At 33.0% G+C, this 17,274-nt stretch overlaps 1 protein-coding gene across 1 annotated transcript; it reads left to right on the top strand.

The window, feature by feature from the left end:
* Nucleotides 1–1,691: 1,691 nt before the first annotated feature.
* On the top strand, nt 1,692–3,107 carry LOC127097383 (uncharacterized). The gene is made up of 7 exons (XM_051035880.1): nt 1,692–1,936; nt 2,021–2,093; nt 2,183–2,285; nt 2,361–2,456; nt 2,525–2,599; nt 2,696–2,765; nt 2,850–3,107. Exons 1-7 carry the CDS (start codon nt 1,805–1,807, stop codon nt 2,922–2,924), a joined length of 624 nt encoding a protein of 207 aa, XP_050891837.1. The 5' UTR covers nt 1,692–1,804; the 3' UTR covers nt 2,925–3,107.
* Nucleotides 3,108–17,274: the final 14,167 nt, after the last annotated feature.

Below are 17,274 nucleotides of genomic sequence, written 5' to 3'. Positions count from 1 at the left end.
CAATCTTTATCTGCTTGCACCAATTCTCATAATTATTGTTCTTGAGAATCGAAAGATTCGCTAGAAAATGTCCGTTTGGATGATTCATTGCCATCGTGATTTTTTTCCCACAAGTCACTCAAACCAGAGCTCTGATACTAGATGTTGAAAATCCACCACAACCTATGAAGAATTTCTATCAATCTTGATGAACAAGATTGTTATCACTCACACAATGACAATGAAAAGAAAAGAACAGTTGAGAAAGAAAGAAAAGAATGTTGGAGAAGAAGAAGAATATTTTCTTCAGAGTTTTCTCTCTGTCCACAACCTGTGGAAAACTTTTTTATTCACTTTGCAACTGCAAAATTCTGTGAATACAATGTTATGCGTTCTTTATTCTCTTCATACAAGAATAAGGGTTACTCCCTCTATTTATAGAGTTAGGTTAGCTTACTCCCTAAGTCAAAACGCAAAACTATAAAAGTCCAAAATAGTTAACACTACTAAAAATTAGCCTAAGTCGAAATCCTGTGTGAAACAACATGCTTTGACACACTAATACAACTCGACACACTAGGTGATTCGACACTTTCTTGTTCTGTCGAACAACCTGCTTCAACACAAAGAATTACAATTCAACGTAGTGGAGGACATAAAATAATTCTTAAACTGAGATACATCAAGGATCTATAGCAAAAAGTTAAGGAGCACAGTTGTTGGAATCGATATCTAGCATATTCGGAGAATGACCATGAAGTAACCTAATGAGTGTGGGTGTTGGTTTGTTTATATAGTTGCAATGTCTTTTTTATATTACAGAAGTTGTAGTGTTTGTGATGTCTCTTCTATGAGAGACTTTCTAATATTATATATCTTTCAATATATATCATTTTTTAAAAGAAAACACATACATATATTATTTATTATGTCCTAAATTATAAATCACTTTGAATTTTTTTTTTAAGTCAAATTATAAATTATTTTGTAATTCCAATATAACATTAATGATATTTTTTCAATATATGTATTATTTTTTTTTCTTTCAATATTTAAAATTTCTCTTTTATCTATAATAAATAAATAAAATAATATAAAATCATAAATATTTTATCTTTCTCATACAATATTAATTACGTTTATTAATTCGTGTGAAATTTTAAAATATCTTATAATTTAGAACATAATTTTTTTGTTTTTTTTATAAAAAAATAAAAACAAAAGTTCGCGTAAGTTATTGTACAACTTAGATGCTTGAAATTTGGAAGAGCGCATCTAAAATGCATGAAATTAAGAGCACTACTTAGATGAGTTTCACCTTGTTACATTGGACAATAACACTTCACTATAATAATAAAAAAAGTGATGCAGAAGAGAGATGCAAACACATTCATAAGAACATGTTCTAGTGTGACACCTCTCTTATACGTAGGACATGTTTTTGACATAACATTTTTATTACTATATTTAGGAATCATGGTTAGCACGTGTCAGTTTTCGGTATTTTGATACAGAATAAGTAATATATATTTTTAAAATAACTTGCTATAATTGTAAATTTGTTAGTTAGCCCATTCCTGCCCCACCATTTATGGAGCTGTGGTAACCCCATATATTAATCAGATCCTGTCGTTTAGAAATTATTGACTGCGGAGTGGTGGGTCACTTACATTTAGATATTATTGACTGCGGAGTGGTGGGTCACTTACAACACGTTATCTTACCGGGGGGTGCAGGATGAATAGTAACTGTAGCATTGGGTTATCAATACCTCATTAATATAACAACTCAACATTCAGCTAGGACTTCCACTTCCAAACTGAGAATGAACCTTTCAGCCAAGAGGACTTCGAGTTCCAGCAGCGTAGTTCGGTTTCAGTTATCTTCAACAAACTCTTTAATCATTCAGATAGGAGATATCTCCAAATGGTTCATCGATGGTTCCACGGACGCAATCGTATGTAAAATTTTTACTCTAAGGATTCATATTTTCTTACAATTATAACTCTAAGGATTAATATATATATATATGAACACACAGGTAAATCCTGCAAATAAGGGAATGGTTGAAGATAAAGATGTAACTCCAAAGACTAAGATAGTGTGTGCTCAAGGTGGGTGCAAATTTAGAACAATGCTGGCGCTATGTAATATTATTGAGCTTGTGTTAATGAGATATGTTTTCTACTGGTTTTGGTTTCAGCCATACACAATGCTGCAGGTTTGGATCTTCTCAGAGCATGCAAAAATGTTCCGGAAGTCTTGCCCGGAGTTCGCTGCCCAACCGGGGAAGCATTTATCACACCGTCAGTTCTTATACTTTTTTTACTTGTCAACCTATAAAGCCATTGCAGAAACTTATCTTACTTGGCCATGTGCAGAGGTTTTATGCTGCCGGCTTCTCATGTTATTCATACTGTTGGACCAATCTACAATGTTGATAGTAACCCTGCTGCCTCACTGGCAAGTGCTTACCGGTAGAGTTCTTTTTACTCTTCTTACTTTTTAGATCTTTTGGTTTATACTCATCGTTTTAAAATTTCAGGAACTCTCTGAGGATTGCAAAAGAGAACAATATTCAGTATATAGCATTCCCAGCCATATCTTGCGGTGTCCATGGGTAACAATATATACCCACCAATTTGTTCCAAAACCTAACAAGTTAATTTTCACTTTCATTTGTTTTTGTATGTTTAATGCTAGTTGCATATTTCAGATACCCTTATGATGAGGCTGCTACTGTGGCAATTTCTACCGTCAAAGAGTTTCAATATGATTTTAAGGAGGTAATATCAAGTTCTTTACTCTGTTATATTGAATTTATGATGAGGTTTATAGAATATTTAATTAAATTTAAATATTTGTTTCAGGTCCACTTTGTTCTCTTTGCATCTGATATTTGTGACATTTGGCTGAATAAGTCGGATGAATTGCTGAAAGATTAGTGTAAGATTCGCATCATTTAGACTCGTGCAAGTAGTTAATTAGAACATTTCAGATGGTATTTTTTTCATGTTATCATTTTCTCTTGAATGTTAGAGAGATTTGCTATTTTATTCTACAAAAAAGACTTTGTTGTTCACGGTGTGCTTGCTTCTGAATTCATAATGGATGAATGTGTTATTACATTTTCATGGAGTTTATGGATCTCTCATTTTTATGAGAGTCTCATAACTGTATTTATTTTTTAAGTTACTTTGTTCATTTGAATTAATTGAATTACTTCTTTATGTTTTTTTCCTATTCAAGTAGGTTATTTATCTTTCATAAAGTTGTTTAAGTTTTTATAACCTTTTCAAGTAGGTTATTTACTTTCTTAAAGTTGTTGAATTTGTCTAGGTTATTTAGTGTCACCCTATATAAATTATTTTTAAGGTTTTTGTGTAAGTACTATGGGGTTTGAAAATTTTCTAATATAAGTAGAGTCACATATATAGATGCTATATTGTGTGGACTCTTGCACTTTTTTTCTACTTTTGTTAGATACAATAAAGACTATTAATATTGGGAAATGTTGTTTTCATCTTTGGTGGTGTCTCATACATCTTTGAAAATTCAAAAATATTTTTAGACGTTCGAAGAAACAACTCTGAACGCACCTAAACTCACATTTATCTTCTCTTTTATGAGTTTCAACTCAATTTTTGAAAAAAATGGTTCGGAGATGCATTTCCATATTAGATTTGGGTGTATTAGGATATTCATCTCCCAAATACCCCTGAACTCATTTATTGATTTGTTATTCACGCAAATAATATAAATAACAATTTAGTGATATTTTCGGAGATTCATCTCCGAAAATGCTCAGCGGAAAAGTTGATAAAACACCATCTTACATGAGCTTCTTCTTCATGCTAATAGAAAAAACCATAGCAAAACCCTTGAAAAAATTTATCTCATTTTCAATCAACTTTTCAACACCAAATTATCCTTCTTGTATTTCATCACTACAAATGGAGCAAAACAAGTTGGAATTGCAAGTAAATATCATTCATTTCATCCCCCATTCCTTACATTAATCTTTGTTTTCTGATGAAAAAAGAACTTTGAGTCTGAAGATGCATTTCCGGACGAAGTTAGGTGAGTTCTGGATGTGCATCTCTAGATTATCCTGATAGTTTGAAATGTAACACTGCTTTTCTGTTATTGGTGGTAATAGATATGATGCACCCGAATATGTTTCCCAAAGTTATTATGAGTGTGAATGTTAAACCTTTCGAAGTAAAATATGATGTTAAATCGGATGAAGCGAATGATGATGTTAAATCGGATGCTCGACAGGACGGTGTAGAGGTAGATGTTCGTGCAACCGTTACTAATAAAAAAAAATTGTTCGTTAACATATGCTACAATAGATCTGTAGGGAGGCTGAAATTTGGGGTTTGGCGTTGTAATAGGAAGGTCCGACAATAGTTTGGGTAAAAGACAGTCATTTGTAACAATGATATGCGAAAGAAGTGACACGTACCAAGTAAAGATTAGGAAGTTAAAATGAGATGACACTGGATCGAGAAAATGTGAGTGCCCGTTTAAATTGCACGGATACCGTATAACGGATGAGACATGTAAATTTAGTGTGATTTATGGTATACATAATCAAGCATTGACTAGCAAGCTCGCCGACCATCCCATTGTATGTTGCCTTGCGTCGGAGGAGAGAGAACTTGTTTCGGACATGACATTAAACCTGGTGGATCTGAAAAATATACTCACGACTTTTAAACGGAAAGACCTCTAAATGTTTTAAATATCACACAAATATATAATGTGTGTGCTCGAGACAACAAGACAATAAAAGAACTAAGATTTGAGATGCAACAACTGTTAAAGCTTTTGAAAGATGAAAACTATGTATTAAGGTACAAAGTATGTGAGAATAAAGTCATTGCTCGAGATATATTTTTGATCATCCAGATTATGTGAAGTTGTTCAACACTTTTCCCTCTGTGCTCATAACTGAATCAACATACAAAACAAACAACTATAAACTTCCACTCTTGTAAATTGTTGGTGTTACTTCTACGGAGATGACTTATTCAACCGGTTTTGCATTTTTGGAATCTGGAAAAAAGGACAACGTTACATGGGCTTTGGAAATCTGCAAGAGTATGTTGAAGGACAAAAAAAACATGCCACAAGTCATAATCACTGATCGTGACATCACACTATGAATTAGGTTGCAACAGTTTTTCCTACATCATTCGCATTACTTTGTAAGTATCACATAACAAAAAATGTGAAAAGTCAATGACACCATGAAATTGCACATCAAATAATAACTTAGGAAGATTGCATATCAAGAAACAATGGATTTGAAACCACTATCGAAACTTGTTAAAACAAAAGGTGCCTCAAAAATTAAACATATTGAAGAGATGTCGCTTTTTATGCACAAATACATCGAATAAATTATAGATGTTGAAGGTGACAACAACTGTAGTTTTTGAGCTGTTTCGGGTTTACTCTGTAAAGGAGACGAATACCACCAATTTATCTGCTATCATACTATACAAGAGATGACGGTGCATATGGAATCATACACAAAGTTATATGGGAACAAATTAAATTACTATACAATTCTCAATGCTCTTGTTCCTTGTCTTAATGGTTCGGCTCCGTCTGACAAATGAATGCGCTTTCCAAAAATGGGACATCTTATAGCAAGTGCTTATGATATGGTGTGCATTGATTTAACACGATAAGGTTTCTCGGAAATATTCTTTCCACTTTGGAGTAATCCACCTCACAATCCATCAGAACGCATCATGTTTATTGGTTGATTATAAAAAACAACGTTTTGTTCAAGTTTATTTGAAACCGGGTTGTCCTATAACAAAGACATCACCAGAGTGGATGACACATTTACACAAGATGTTGAAACATGGCCAAATCACTTTCATGAAAGGATGGAAGAGTTCACCAAGTTGAGCGACATTGAACGAGAAGTAAATAAGGAAAGGTTGAAGATTGAGCCAACAATAGATTTAGGTAGTGACTCAAGTTTTGATGTGTTTTAGTTGTAATATAACAATGTAACACATTTTTTTAAGTAACGCCATGCATAATGTTATAAATTTGGGTGGTATGTTTTAGACATTTTTTGTTTTTCAAATTCTGTTTTGCATGATTAGCATGGTTCTGTTCTGCATAGTTTTTTTGGTGGATCCAAAGATTCATCTTCGGACAAACGATTTTTATTAATTAAAAAAAAACAATCAGGGAGCAACTGGGGTTGCTTCTCCGAAGAGACTCTTATTTTTTGAAAAAAAAAGCGGATTCAGAGATGTATCTCCAAAGTTCTCCACTACAGACATGATAAAATAGGTAAGGTCCTTATTTCTATACAACTTATATAAATAGGGTCTCTCAATCCATTTTCTTTACAAAAACTAGAATGACTACATATTCCCATCTTTCATTTGTGTAATGACACAAAATTTAACACCCCGATTCTTTCTAGTAGATGTCTTGATGTTTTATTTGTTGAATAGGCCTTTTCATGATGTTTTTTATTGTTGTATGTTGGTGGGTTATGTATCTTTAAGTTGGGAGTGAAGAGAAATATTATAGGAGAATAGATTAATTGACTAATGTGCAAGCATTGATATGTTAGGGGAAATATGATATTAATAATAATTTTATACTATTATTTAAATAAAATAAAACAGAAATATAAGGTCTAGAGGAAATAAGGACAATGAGACATTTTGTGAGAGTAAGTTGAGGATAGAAGTGGAAAAGCATATTTGAGGGATAATTGTTATTAGAAAAAGGGAAATTGGGAGAAGAGGGACTATTTTGCATTCTATGTGAAATTGTAGCATAATTTCTAGCATAGTTCTGCTTTGCATGATTAGCATGGTTTTGTTCTGCATAGTTTTTTGGTGGATCCAAAGATTCATCTTTTGACACATGATTTTTATTAATTAAAAAATAAACCAGGGAGCAACCGGGGTTGCTTCTCCGAAGAGACTCTTATTTTTTGAAAAAAAAAGACGGATTCAGAGATGTATCTCCAAAATTCTCCACTACAAACATGATAAAATATGTAAGGTCCTTATTTCTATACAAATTCTAAAATAGGGTCTCTCAATCCATTTTCTTTACAAAAACTAGAATGACTACATATTCCCATCTTTCATTTGTGTATTTCAATGACACAAAATTTAACACCCCGATTCTTTCTAGTAGATGTTTTGATGTTTTATTTGTTGAATATGCCTTTTCATGATGCTTTCGATTGTTGTATGTTGGTGGGTTATGTATCTTTAAGTTGGGAGTAAAGAGAAATATTATAGGAGAATAGATTAATTGACTAATGTGCAAGAATTGATAGGTTAGGGGAAATATGATATTAATAATAGTTTTATACTATTATTTAATTAAAATAAAACAAAAATATAAGGTGTAGAGGAAATAAGGACAATGAGACATTTTGTGAGAGTAAGTTGAGGATAGAAGTGGAAAATCATATTTGAGGGATCATTGTTATTAGAAAAAGGGAAATTGGGAGAAGAGGGACTATTTTGCATTCTATGTGAAATTGTAGCATCATTTCTAGAGGTTGAAGAGATCATTGCTAGGAATAATAAGGTAAGGGTGGGTAATGGTTCTCAATTATGGTTGACATGAGGGAATGACAGATTTAGGGTTTTAGTATTTTGATTGATGATGAATATTTGCGAATGAGATTGATATTGGTGAAAACCTTATTGATAATGTTAGCCATATATGTTGTATTATGAAATTTGATGATAATTGGCGATGCTACTGCTGTGTGTGATTTATTGTTGATGTATGTCATGTATTATGTTGAAAAAGATATGAACTAGTGATTGAAAATGATGAAACTGATGTTATAGTTAAGTAGGTTTGTTGATCCATGATTATATGAAGAAATAGAGGATATTAGGATGATAAATTGATAAGAAATTGGATCTTAATGATATAAATTATGTAATAAGCTTCTGGTATGTGTATTGATGTTTAAAAGTTAGAAAGCTGAGTTTTTATCCAAAAACAGCAGCATAGGTCGACCTACCAAGGTCATGTGTCGACACAAACAACCTAAAATGGCCTAAAATGCTATTTTTACTTTCGAGCATAACTTTTGATCTGTATATCTAAATAAAGTATCGTTTGAAGCGTTGGAAAGCTAACGCTTAGGGCTATAACCTAGTAGTGATAGATAAGTGTTTGAATATTATTTATGTTCCTACTGTGTCGATTCAATGTGATGGTTTGTGTATTTGATCGGTGTATTGTCGTATTGTTGAAATATAAGTTGTATGATGATGATAATATTATGTTGATGTTTTATGATGATGATGATATAACAATGATGAAATTATGTTGACACTGTTTTATCGATATTGGCATGCACAGTCAAGAGGGGATCGATGTGTATGTGTTTTAATGTTGTTGTTATTGCATAATGTGAATCATGCATCCATGTTGTCGGAACTTCAGTTCTAATTATGTTGTGGCCTCGATCCTATGATGGGGATCAGGTGCAAGTAGCTAATTCCTATGATGGGGAATTAGTGAAGCATTACCTATGACGGGGTAGCGATTTTGTTGTGCTCCGGTTCAAGAGTGAACTAAATCCTATGGTAGGGATCCTATATCCGATGATGATGGAACATGGAGCAAAATGAACCTGAGTGTTCAGAACTTGGTATCACATGCATATTGAGTCAGTACATTGCATTAACATTGCATTTTTGTTGGTTGGTTATTGTTGTTGATGATGATGTTGGATGACGAATTATGGATTATATAATATCCTTGTATATGATGATGATGTGATGGGTGTGAGTAGAGAAACATATTGTTGTTATGAATGGTTATACATGTTTGTTATAAGTTATCTTTCACTTATGTTATTTATAATTAATTATGATTACCCACCCATTCCATTTGAATGTTTCCTCTACGTGAGCATCGTGCAGATACTCAGGAGTAGACCCTATTGAAGTAAGTGGAAGGCATCTTTGTAGTGACTTCCATTAGTTGTCTTTATGTAGTGGAATTCTACTCTGATCATGTAACATCTAGTTGGGGTCGAATGTTTGGATTAAATTATAATGTTTTATGATGAATCGTATTATGCTAAATATTTTAAGTTGTTGAGTTGAAATGTTTACGACTTTTTATGATGTTATTAAAATTGAAATTTAAGACTAAATGTCGTATGCTATTTTACCTTCTTTGAATGTTGATGTTGAATTCCGTTGTGATGATACCTAAATGAAGGTGAGCATGTGATGATAAGTTAATATGTTTGTTGTAACCCATGTTACGGGGCAGGATAACTTATGTTTTATGAAGTGTGACACCCTTGTGTTGGTGATTGTTTAATTAATGATGTTAATTATACATGAGGTTTAGAAGGGTGTTACATAAAACCCCCCATTTCAATTTCGGATTTATGAGGAAATACTTCTTGTCGAATATGAAAATCAAACTGAATACACTTCTGTGATATCTAGAAAATCGGAGAGTTGTCAAGCTCGAGTACCATTCACCTTCGATTGACAAAGAATGGAAGACATAGTTCACTCCGCTTGAATTGAAGACGTGTGATGATTTGAAGGTGATATAGATTACCCTTTATCGTTACTCAACAAATGGTTCGATTGAAGTGGATGCGACAATTCAAAGACTATTCGAAGATATTATAAGAATGTTTCAACGTCCCGAACAACCTGTTTTTAATAACATGTAATGTTGAATTTATGTAATGTTTGTCTATGTAATGTTTATTTTGGAGTTAATTTATGTTTTACATTCTGCCATTGTTTCTGCCTGTTTCTGTTTTGAACTAACAGAGCAAAATCTAGAGATGCATCTTCGGAATGCTCACACACAAATGAACTAAAGGGGGTTACGGAGATGCATCTCTGAATCAACATTTCATGCATACGCAGATGCATCTCCAGATCAAATTTTAACGTAATAAGAGTTTCTCACCATTTTCATCTCAGTTGTGTGGGGAAAAGGTGCGTCCGAAAATGCATCTATGGATGCTGAAGACATTTTAGTATTTTGGCGGTGGTGTGGGATAATCCCTAAGAATGGAAATAACATTTCTTATAAATTTGTGTATACCAATGATTAAAAATATTGTCAAAGTCTTGATATTTTTGACTTTATATATCCTCCCCACAAAATACATAGGACCATCAATTTATGAGGCTGAAGCTTTATTTTAAGCTTTCAGAGTTTATAATTTGAAAATTTGAAAAATAAATAAGTTTAAAAGTTAGTAGGTTCTTTAAAATAAAGATTTCAAATTTAAAAATTAAAAGAGTATTTAAAGGTCATAATATTTTCATACAAGTTTTTTAATTGAATTTTTTAAAAATTGTTTTAGAATATTATTTTTAACATAAGATATTTTTAAAACTAAATTTTTTTAAATCATTATTTTAGTTTCGAAAAATATATTTATTTAGTTTTGAAAAAAAAATCATTTTTAGATTCCAAAAAAGAAAATTTAAAAATTCAGAAAAAAATGTTTTTTATTTAAAAAAAAAGTAAAAAAGTTGATTTTTTTTTCAAAAAATAAAAATAAAATTAATTTTCAAATATTTTTTAAAGGGCATGAGATCATGAGGTGGCATAGAAAATCGAACTGCTTTTGGATCTTAAAAAAAATTATGATATGTAGAGAATATGTGGAGCAGACTTTATATTGGAATGAGGTAATGCAAAAAAAAAAATCTATAATACCTCAGCCATGTATAAAGAGTTGTGTGGTGATAAAGAGAAAGTAGTATGGAATAAACTGATGTATAAAAATCAGGCTCGACCAATATCTTTGTTCATCTTGTGGATGATCTTATTGGATAGGACTGCAACAAAAGACAGATTGATGAAATTGAAAATTATATCAGACGCAACATGTTGCTTATGCAATCAAGCTGAAACAATCGAACAACTGTTTTTTGATTGCACTATTACAAAGAACACTGAGAAATGAATTCTTGAATGGATTGGTTATGAGAGACAACCTTCAGGTTGGACTAATGAGAACAAATGGATTATTCAAGAGACCAAGAAGAAAGGATGGAAACGACAAGTATTAAAAATTGTTGTGGTGGAAACTCTATATAGCATTTGAAAAGTTAGGAATGATTTGATTTCCTTTCAACAAAGCTTTGACTCTAGGATAAAAGATAATATCATTCATAGTTTTATTATGAGATGCATTATGGATAGGAAGTTAAAATATTCATGTAAGTGTAGTCAATCTTAGCATATAGAGTAAGTAGGAGATTGGACTTACCTGAATCCATTTGGATATGTTCTTATCACTGTTTTTGAAATACAAAGTTTATTTTTATTAAAAAAAACAAATTAAAGAGCTAATCAATGGTGGGTCATGAGGAGGAGCATCAATATTGGGTTAAGAGCAACACACAAGTGAGAGAGACACCACATATTCACCCAAAACCTTAAGGTGATAGGTGTATGGATTCTCCCACTTGTAAATGCTAAAGTCTCCATATTTATAACCAATATGGGACTTCAACTCACAATTGACTTATTATTATTAACAATTTCCTTTAAATGTGAGTCCACAATACTCCCCTTAAATGGAAACTCTTTTGTTCATATATACTTGTATCACCGTTGACACCTCTTCATGGGCATTTGGATTTCAACAGGACAACTCTTCATGGAAATTTCTAATGATAAATTCCCTTGTATATCAATATTTATTTCATGTTTAACTTCAATATTAATCACAAAAATGCATACTAACATTAATGTAGTTATGTTTTTTTATATAATTTAAGTCGTAAAATTCAAAGCTAAAACATACTAACAAATAAATGTGACACATACAACAAAAAACAATGACAATTAAATAATTTTTTAAACAATAATAGTCTATCGACTTAAGCTATGCAAATTCACGAACTAACAAGCATAAAAGATAAAAGTAGAGAATTGATACACATATAAATTATTATCCAATTTGATCTAAAATAATCTACTTCAAAGGATAGATAATTATCTAATCCACTATCAAACAAGAGTCTCAATGAGAGACTAAAAATGAGTAACAGGAAATTAGTTCAAGAATTCATAAGAGCGCTTCTTAATTAGTTCAACAAATTCATAAGATCACTTCTTAATTTATATCCATTTATAACTTAATCTCTCTTTCCTTCGTTACAAGACACACTCAATCACAATGTGTTTGAAGCAGTTTCTCAACCCTTAGACTACAATGAAAAATCACTAAAAGTCTTAGAATTATAAATCTTAAGAATTCATCGCTGTCTTTTTTACTTTCTCTATCTAAAATAGTTATCTTTTCAACAAAACTAACATAATCAACTTAAGTGTGGAACAAGTTTTGAGATACTTGTCTAACGTCTACTCTCAACTGCCTAGAAAATTTCATATCTCTCTCTCTCTCTCTCTCATACTTTTCCTTTTCTTTTCTCCGGCTCCTTATTTCCTTAGAAAGGGGATGTCACGAAAATGTAAAGCCTATAAATGGTTTAAAACACACAAAAATAAAATCAAGCATTTTGGGACAAAATGGGAAAATTTGGACCTTAATACATTTTCCTACAAAACAACTCATGAAAAACATTAAAACGAGAGGAACGAACCCATATATCACACCCTCTTCATGAAATCAAAATAACAGTTATTGGCCCATTTCCTCTCAATGTTACCTTGCTTCCACTAGTTTTGTCATGATTTGAATCAGGGCACTATTGACTCTGATATCATATGCTCTTGTCAAATGACTTTTTAGGCTTTTAATTACTTCATTTAAGTCTTGGTGCTTTATGTCTTCACCATCCCTTCCCTCTTGAAGAGGATTCAACTTTGATTTATGCTCGTAATCACTTACATCAAAAGTAGATAAATAAGCAATATTAAAAGTTACAGTTATACCATACTAACTAGGAAATTATTTCTTGTAAGAATTATTATTTATCTTAGAAATCACTTGAAATGGACAAAATCCCATTGGTTGTAATTTGAACTTCCTATGTACAACAAAGTTTTCTTTTCCCATATAGACTCAAACCCAACCTCCGGTTCAAACACAACTTTCTTTTGCCCTTATTTTCATACTTAACTTAAGTTTCATTTTTCTTATCAATTTGTATTTTAACTTGCTTATGTGATTTTTTTACAAACTCAACTTTAGTTTTACCATCCTTATGTTTCAAAAAAGAAGTGTTAGGCAATAGAAATAAATTAGGAGTTATTAGTGGATTAAAACCATACACAGTTTTAAAAGGTGAATATTATGTAGTACTATGAACAATCCTATTATAAGCAAACTCCACATGAGGCAACCATGTGGATATATGTGCTTGCAGGTATTGTCAAGATGATTCAAGGTGGAGAAGTTTAGGGATAGCAAAATTGCAAGTCATTTGAGTAGTTGTTTAGTTTTGATGATAACAACACTTAATATCAAATGATTTTTCAAGTATCTATTGAAGATATCTCTAGCGGTTGAAGATTCTCAAAATGGTTGATTAAGCTATCATATTGAATCAAGTTATCCCATTAAAAGTTCTATTGAATATCAAGACATCTCTTTAAAGTCAAAATTATGGTCAAACAAAATTCAAGTGCTAATATTTGTTTCAATGTTCTCCAATGGTTTAACCTCCAATCTCTAAGATGATGGTAATCAACATGAATATATCTCAAGCCTAATTAAAAAGATTCAAAGTTCTTGTATGATGTTAAAATCAAATATAATGATGCTAAGACTTGAATCTTCAAAGTTGTGAAAGAGAGGAAGTGTGAAAGCTCGTATGACTGTGTCCGTCCGAGTGACCAATGTCTTGTAAAGACACACGGGTATTTTTGGACATACTATGGCAAACACACACACTAAAAACCTTTGAGAAGCTTCTCATACTTTATTTAAACCACCTTAATTTCTTTAAAGCCTAGCCAACTAATTAGAAGAATGTCTAATTGATTGGAAGACTTTTCCCAACTAAATAATCAATTAGACCTAATGACCTAATCGATTATTTTCACTAACTTGAGTCTAAAATTGATTGGGACAATCTCTTAATGATTGTTAAGGATTAAATATTATAATCTTTTATTTGTGACTTGAACAATCAATTGTTGAAGGTCAATAATCAATTAGCCTAATCGAATATGGCATTGATTTGACCCATGAATTGTTTCCAAATTTATAGAACACCTTGGACTATAAATAGAGAGTTTCTCTATAACTTTTTCACATCATAAAACGAGCTTTGATCTCACTTTCATTTCTCTCACCTTTTTTACTAAATCTCTAGTTTTTTTCTCACATATAATTAGCCATAGTGCTTCAAGAGTATTTTTGAGTCTAAGTGAGGATCTTTGTTCTAGGCGAGGACTTAATTATAATTTACCAAGAATGTATTATCTCTTTAGCAAATATTTCTAATGTAAGAAGTTGTTTTGGTTGTGAGCTAAACAAATAAAAGCTCTTGTTTGTTTTTGGGAATTGTCTTAGGAAGTCTCTGTTTGGTTAGTGAGTTTCGTTAGAAGAAAAACTCTCTTTTGGTATGTGAAGATCAACCATTAAAATCTCCACAACAGTTCTTGAGCTCAGCCGGTAAAAATTTCTATCGATCGAGATTAGCCTGGGTAAAATCTTAATTTGGTTCCTGAATTCAGCCTGATAAAAGCTCAGTTGCTTTTAGATTAGCCAGTATAAAATCTTAATTCAGTTCGTAGCCAGCTTGTGTAAAAGCCCGGTTCGGCTCGAAGGATATCCAACTCAAAACTCCATCTTGGAAAATATCTATTTGGTTTGGAGGATAACCACTATAAGCCTTGTTCGTTGTTTGATTAGAAGTTAATATTAAAACTTCATTTTCCTTGTAAAAGGAGGTTCATGGGCATAAAACTCTCAAGTTTATTGGATACTGTCATACCCCAAAATTTTCCCGTTAATCTTTCAGGACATTTTTCAAGGCACTCCAACTCATTTTTCAAGACAGTGATCTTAAAGGAACAAAGACCCAGCACACAGGTGACCAAATCCAGAAAATGACTGGCATGCTCGCTAGGCGAGCAAATCCTTCGCCTAGCGAAGCTTGCGGATACCAGAAATTTTGGCCTTCATTCTGAGCCCATCAGGTCACAAAATTATTATTATAAATATCAGAGCTTCATTTAGAAAAAGGGAGATCGGGGGGAAGGAGAAAAAGGAGAACACAAACACATACAGAGAGCAAACCCTGGAGGCTAGCCAAGAGAATTCAGAGTAACCCTAAAGGAAACCCTGAAGGAAACTCATCTTCACAAAGGTTACCTCCGCCCAACTCAATCCGGCACCAACCCTAAGAGTGATCTGCCAATTCAACGGTGCAATTCAATTGCAAATAGGTTTGCACTATCACTACCGTTTTATGCTTCCGATTCATAATCACTAAATACATGATGCATGATGATTAAGTTTTTGAATATATTGTTAGATTTTTGCATGTGAGTTTAAATATGCATGAATGTGTAAAACAGTATCTTGAATATTTAATCACGTAATTCCTGAAATCATACTGTTATCAAAGATGAATCCAGAACCCGCAGCCGTTCGCTAACACATCGCTAGGCGAACATGCAGCGAGGGTTCGCCAAGCCTTCGCTAGGCGAGGCAGTAGCGAACATGGCAGTCGCTGATTTTTCCTGTTTTGTTCTGTGCTTATCTAATATGAGTTATTATAACCGTGCATTGTTTACCTGACATTATTATTACTCTTTTGTTGGGTGCAACCCTCGATTGTACCCTGTCTTGGTATTCTAACCCGTTTGTCGAATTTTGTGAGGGCTCACATCTTCCTGAAGAGACGGCTTGCTAGGTATTCCACTTTATTTGTGGGATACCCTGGTGAATATTTATTCTAATTACTTGACTGAATGTTGCCTTTGAATACATGATCTTGGCCCTCTCTTTGTTGCCTTACGGTATTACGGTCATGTCCCGCGAATGTGGGGATACACTTAGCAAAGACCCTTCGGTTAAATCATCATGTCCCTACAAGATAAATCATAGTCCCTCGGATGTTGCCTTCGAATATACGATTTTGTCCCTCGATGACCCTTCGTCGTGGCCTACGGTTAAATGATGATCGTACCTTCGAATGCTAAGGTATCCTTACAAATGTTGCCTACAATAACCAATCGATGACCCTACGATGTCCCTTAACATCCAAAGGATAAGACTACTTACTTCTCAATAGTAAGGATAGTTTTACCCTCATAAGGATAGGAAAGACTCATAAAGACCTTGGATAGGTATAACTCTTAAATGCTTACTCACAACTTAAAATACTTTTCACACATCACACTTTGCAAAACATCTTTTAGAAAATCACCACTTGGTATACATTCGTACTAGAATCATTGCCGAGTTATATTTTTCTAAACAACTTTCAAAGTTAAACGAGATAAACACTTTGTATACATTCGTACAAGAATCATTACAAAGTTAAACTCTCTTTTCAGAACATTTTCTAAGCATTTCTCAACACTTTTTCAAACAAGGAAAACATAAGTGATTAAGCAATTAAGAGCCCATGGATAACCATGGATACAAAGGGTGCTAACACCTTCCCTTTGTATAATGTACCTCCCGAACCCAAAATCTAATCAAGGTCTTTCCTGTTCTTTTCCGACTTTCCTTATTGGATAAAAGAAAAGTCGGTGGCGACTCTTGCTAACCGCGACATTTGCTTTCCAAAGCAAAAACACACTAAGTCAGTTCACCGTATGACAGAACTGGCGACTCTGCTGGGGAACCTTAAAAAGGGAGGTTACCTTAAAAAAAACAAGATCACTTATGTATTCGAATTGTCCGATTTACTTTTAAGGGATTACTTGGGTATTTTATGCTTGAGTGAAAGATCCTACACCCGGATCTAGTGTACCTTAGGTAAGTAGCAAGAGATCATCGCGATTATCCGGCGTATACTGGAATGGTTAAAATGATGGCTACGGTTAATGTGACACTTTGGATGTCCTGATGTTCCTCATGTTTACTTGAGGAAAAATTTGGCGTCCGCGTGGTGTCATCAAAGCATTAACCAGACCTTTAGAACCCTAATTGACTCATCCTAGCCATTAGAAAGTAGTGAGATAACTGACTTCGGTTCCGACTGGGGTTGGTTGATACTCGATACTATACTCTTTGAGATTGGACCTTAGGGAAGCGTTGGTCAACCACTTGGTGTTGCACTGAAGTGGACTTAAGGAAAGGTCAATGATTTGAGATCCTTCTAGAACCCGGTTACTACTCTA

Source organism: Lathyrus oleraceus, chromosome 6, assembly GCF_024323335.1.
Source record: "Lathyrus oleraceus cultivar Zhongwan6 chromosome 6, CAAS_Psat_ZW6_1.0, whole genome shotgun sequence".
Taxonomy (NCBI): Eukaryota; Viridiplantae; Streptophyta; class Magnoliopsida; order Fabales; family Fabaceae; genus Lathyrus; species Lathyrus oleraceus.
Note: the sequence above shows the minus strand (reverse complement) of the source record. Positions and strands in the feature narration are given on the sequence as shown.

What these genes read in the sequence shown, in the direction of transcription:
- LOC127097383 (XM_051035880.1), top strand. Translation starts at nt 1,805, where the DNA reads ATGAACCTTTCAGCCAAGAGGACTTCGAGTTCCAGCAGCGTAGTTCGG. An exon ending in ATGGTTCCACGGACGCAATC is followed by an intron (nt 1,937 to 2,020) that starts GTATGTAAAATT and finishes ATGAACACACAG; the next exon opens with GTAAATCCTGCAAATAAGGG. An exon ending in ATATCTTGCGGTGTCCATGG is followed by an intron (nt 2,600 to 2,695) that starts GTAACAATATAT and finishes TGCATATTTCAG; the next exon opens with ATACCCTTATGATGAGGCTG.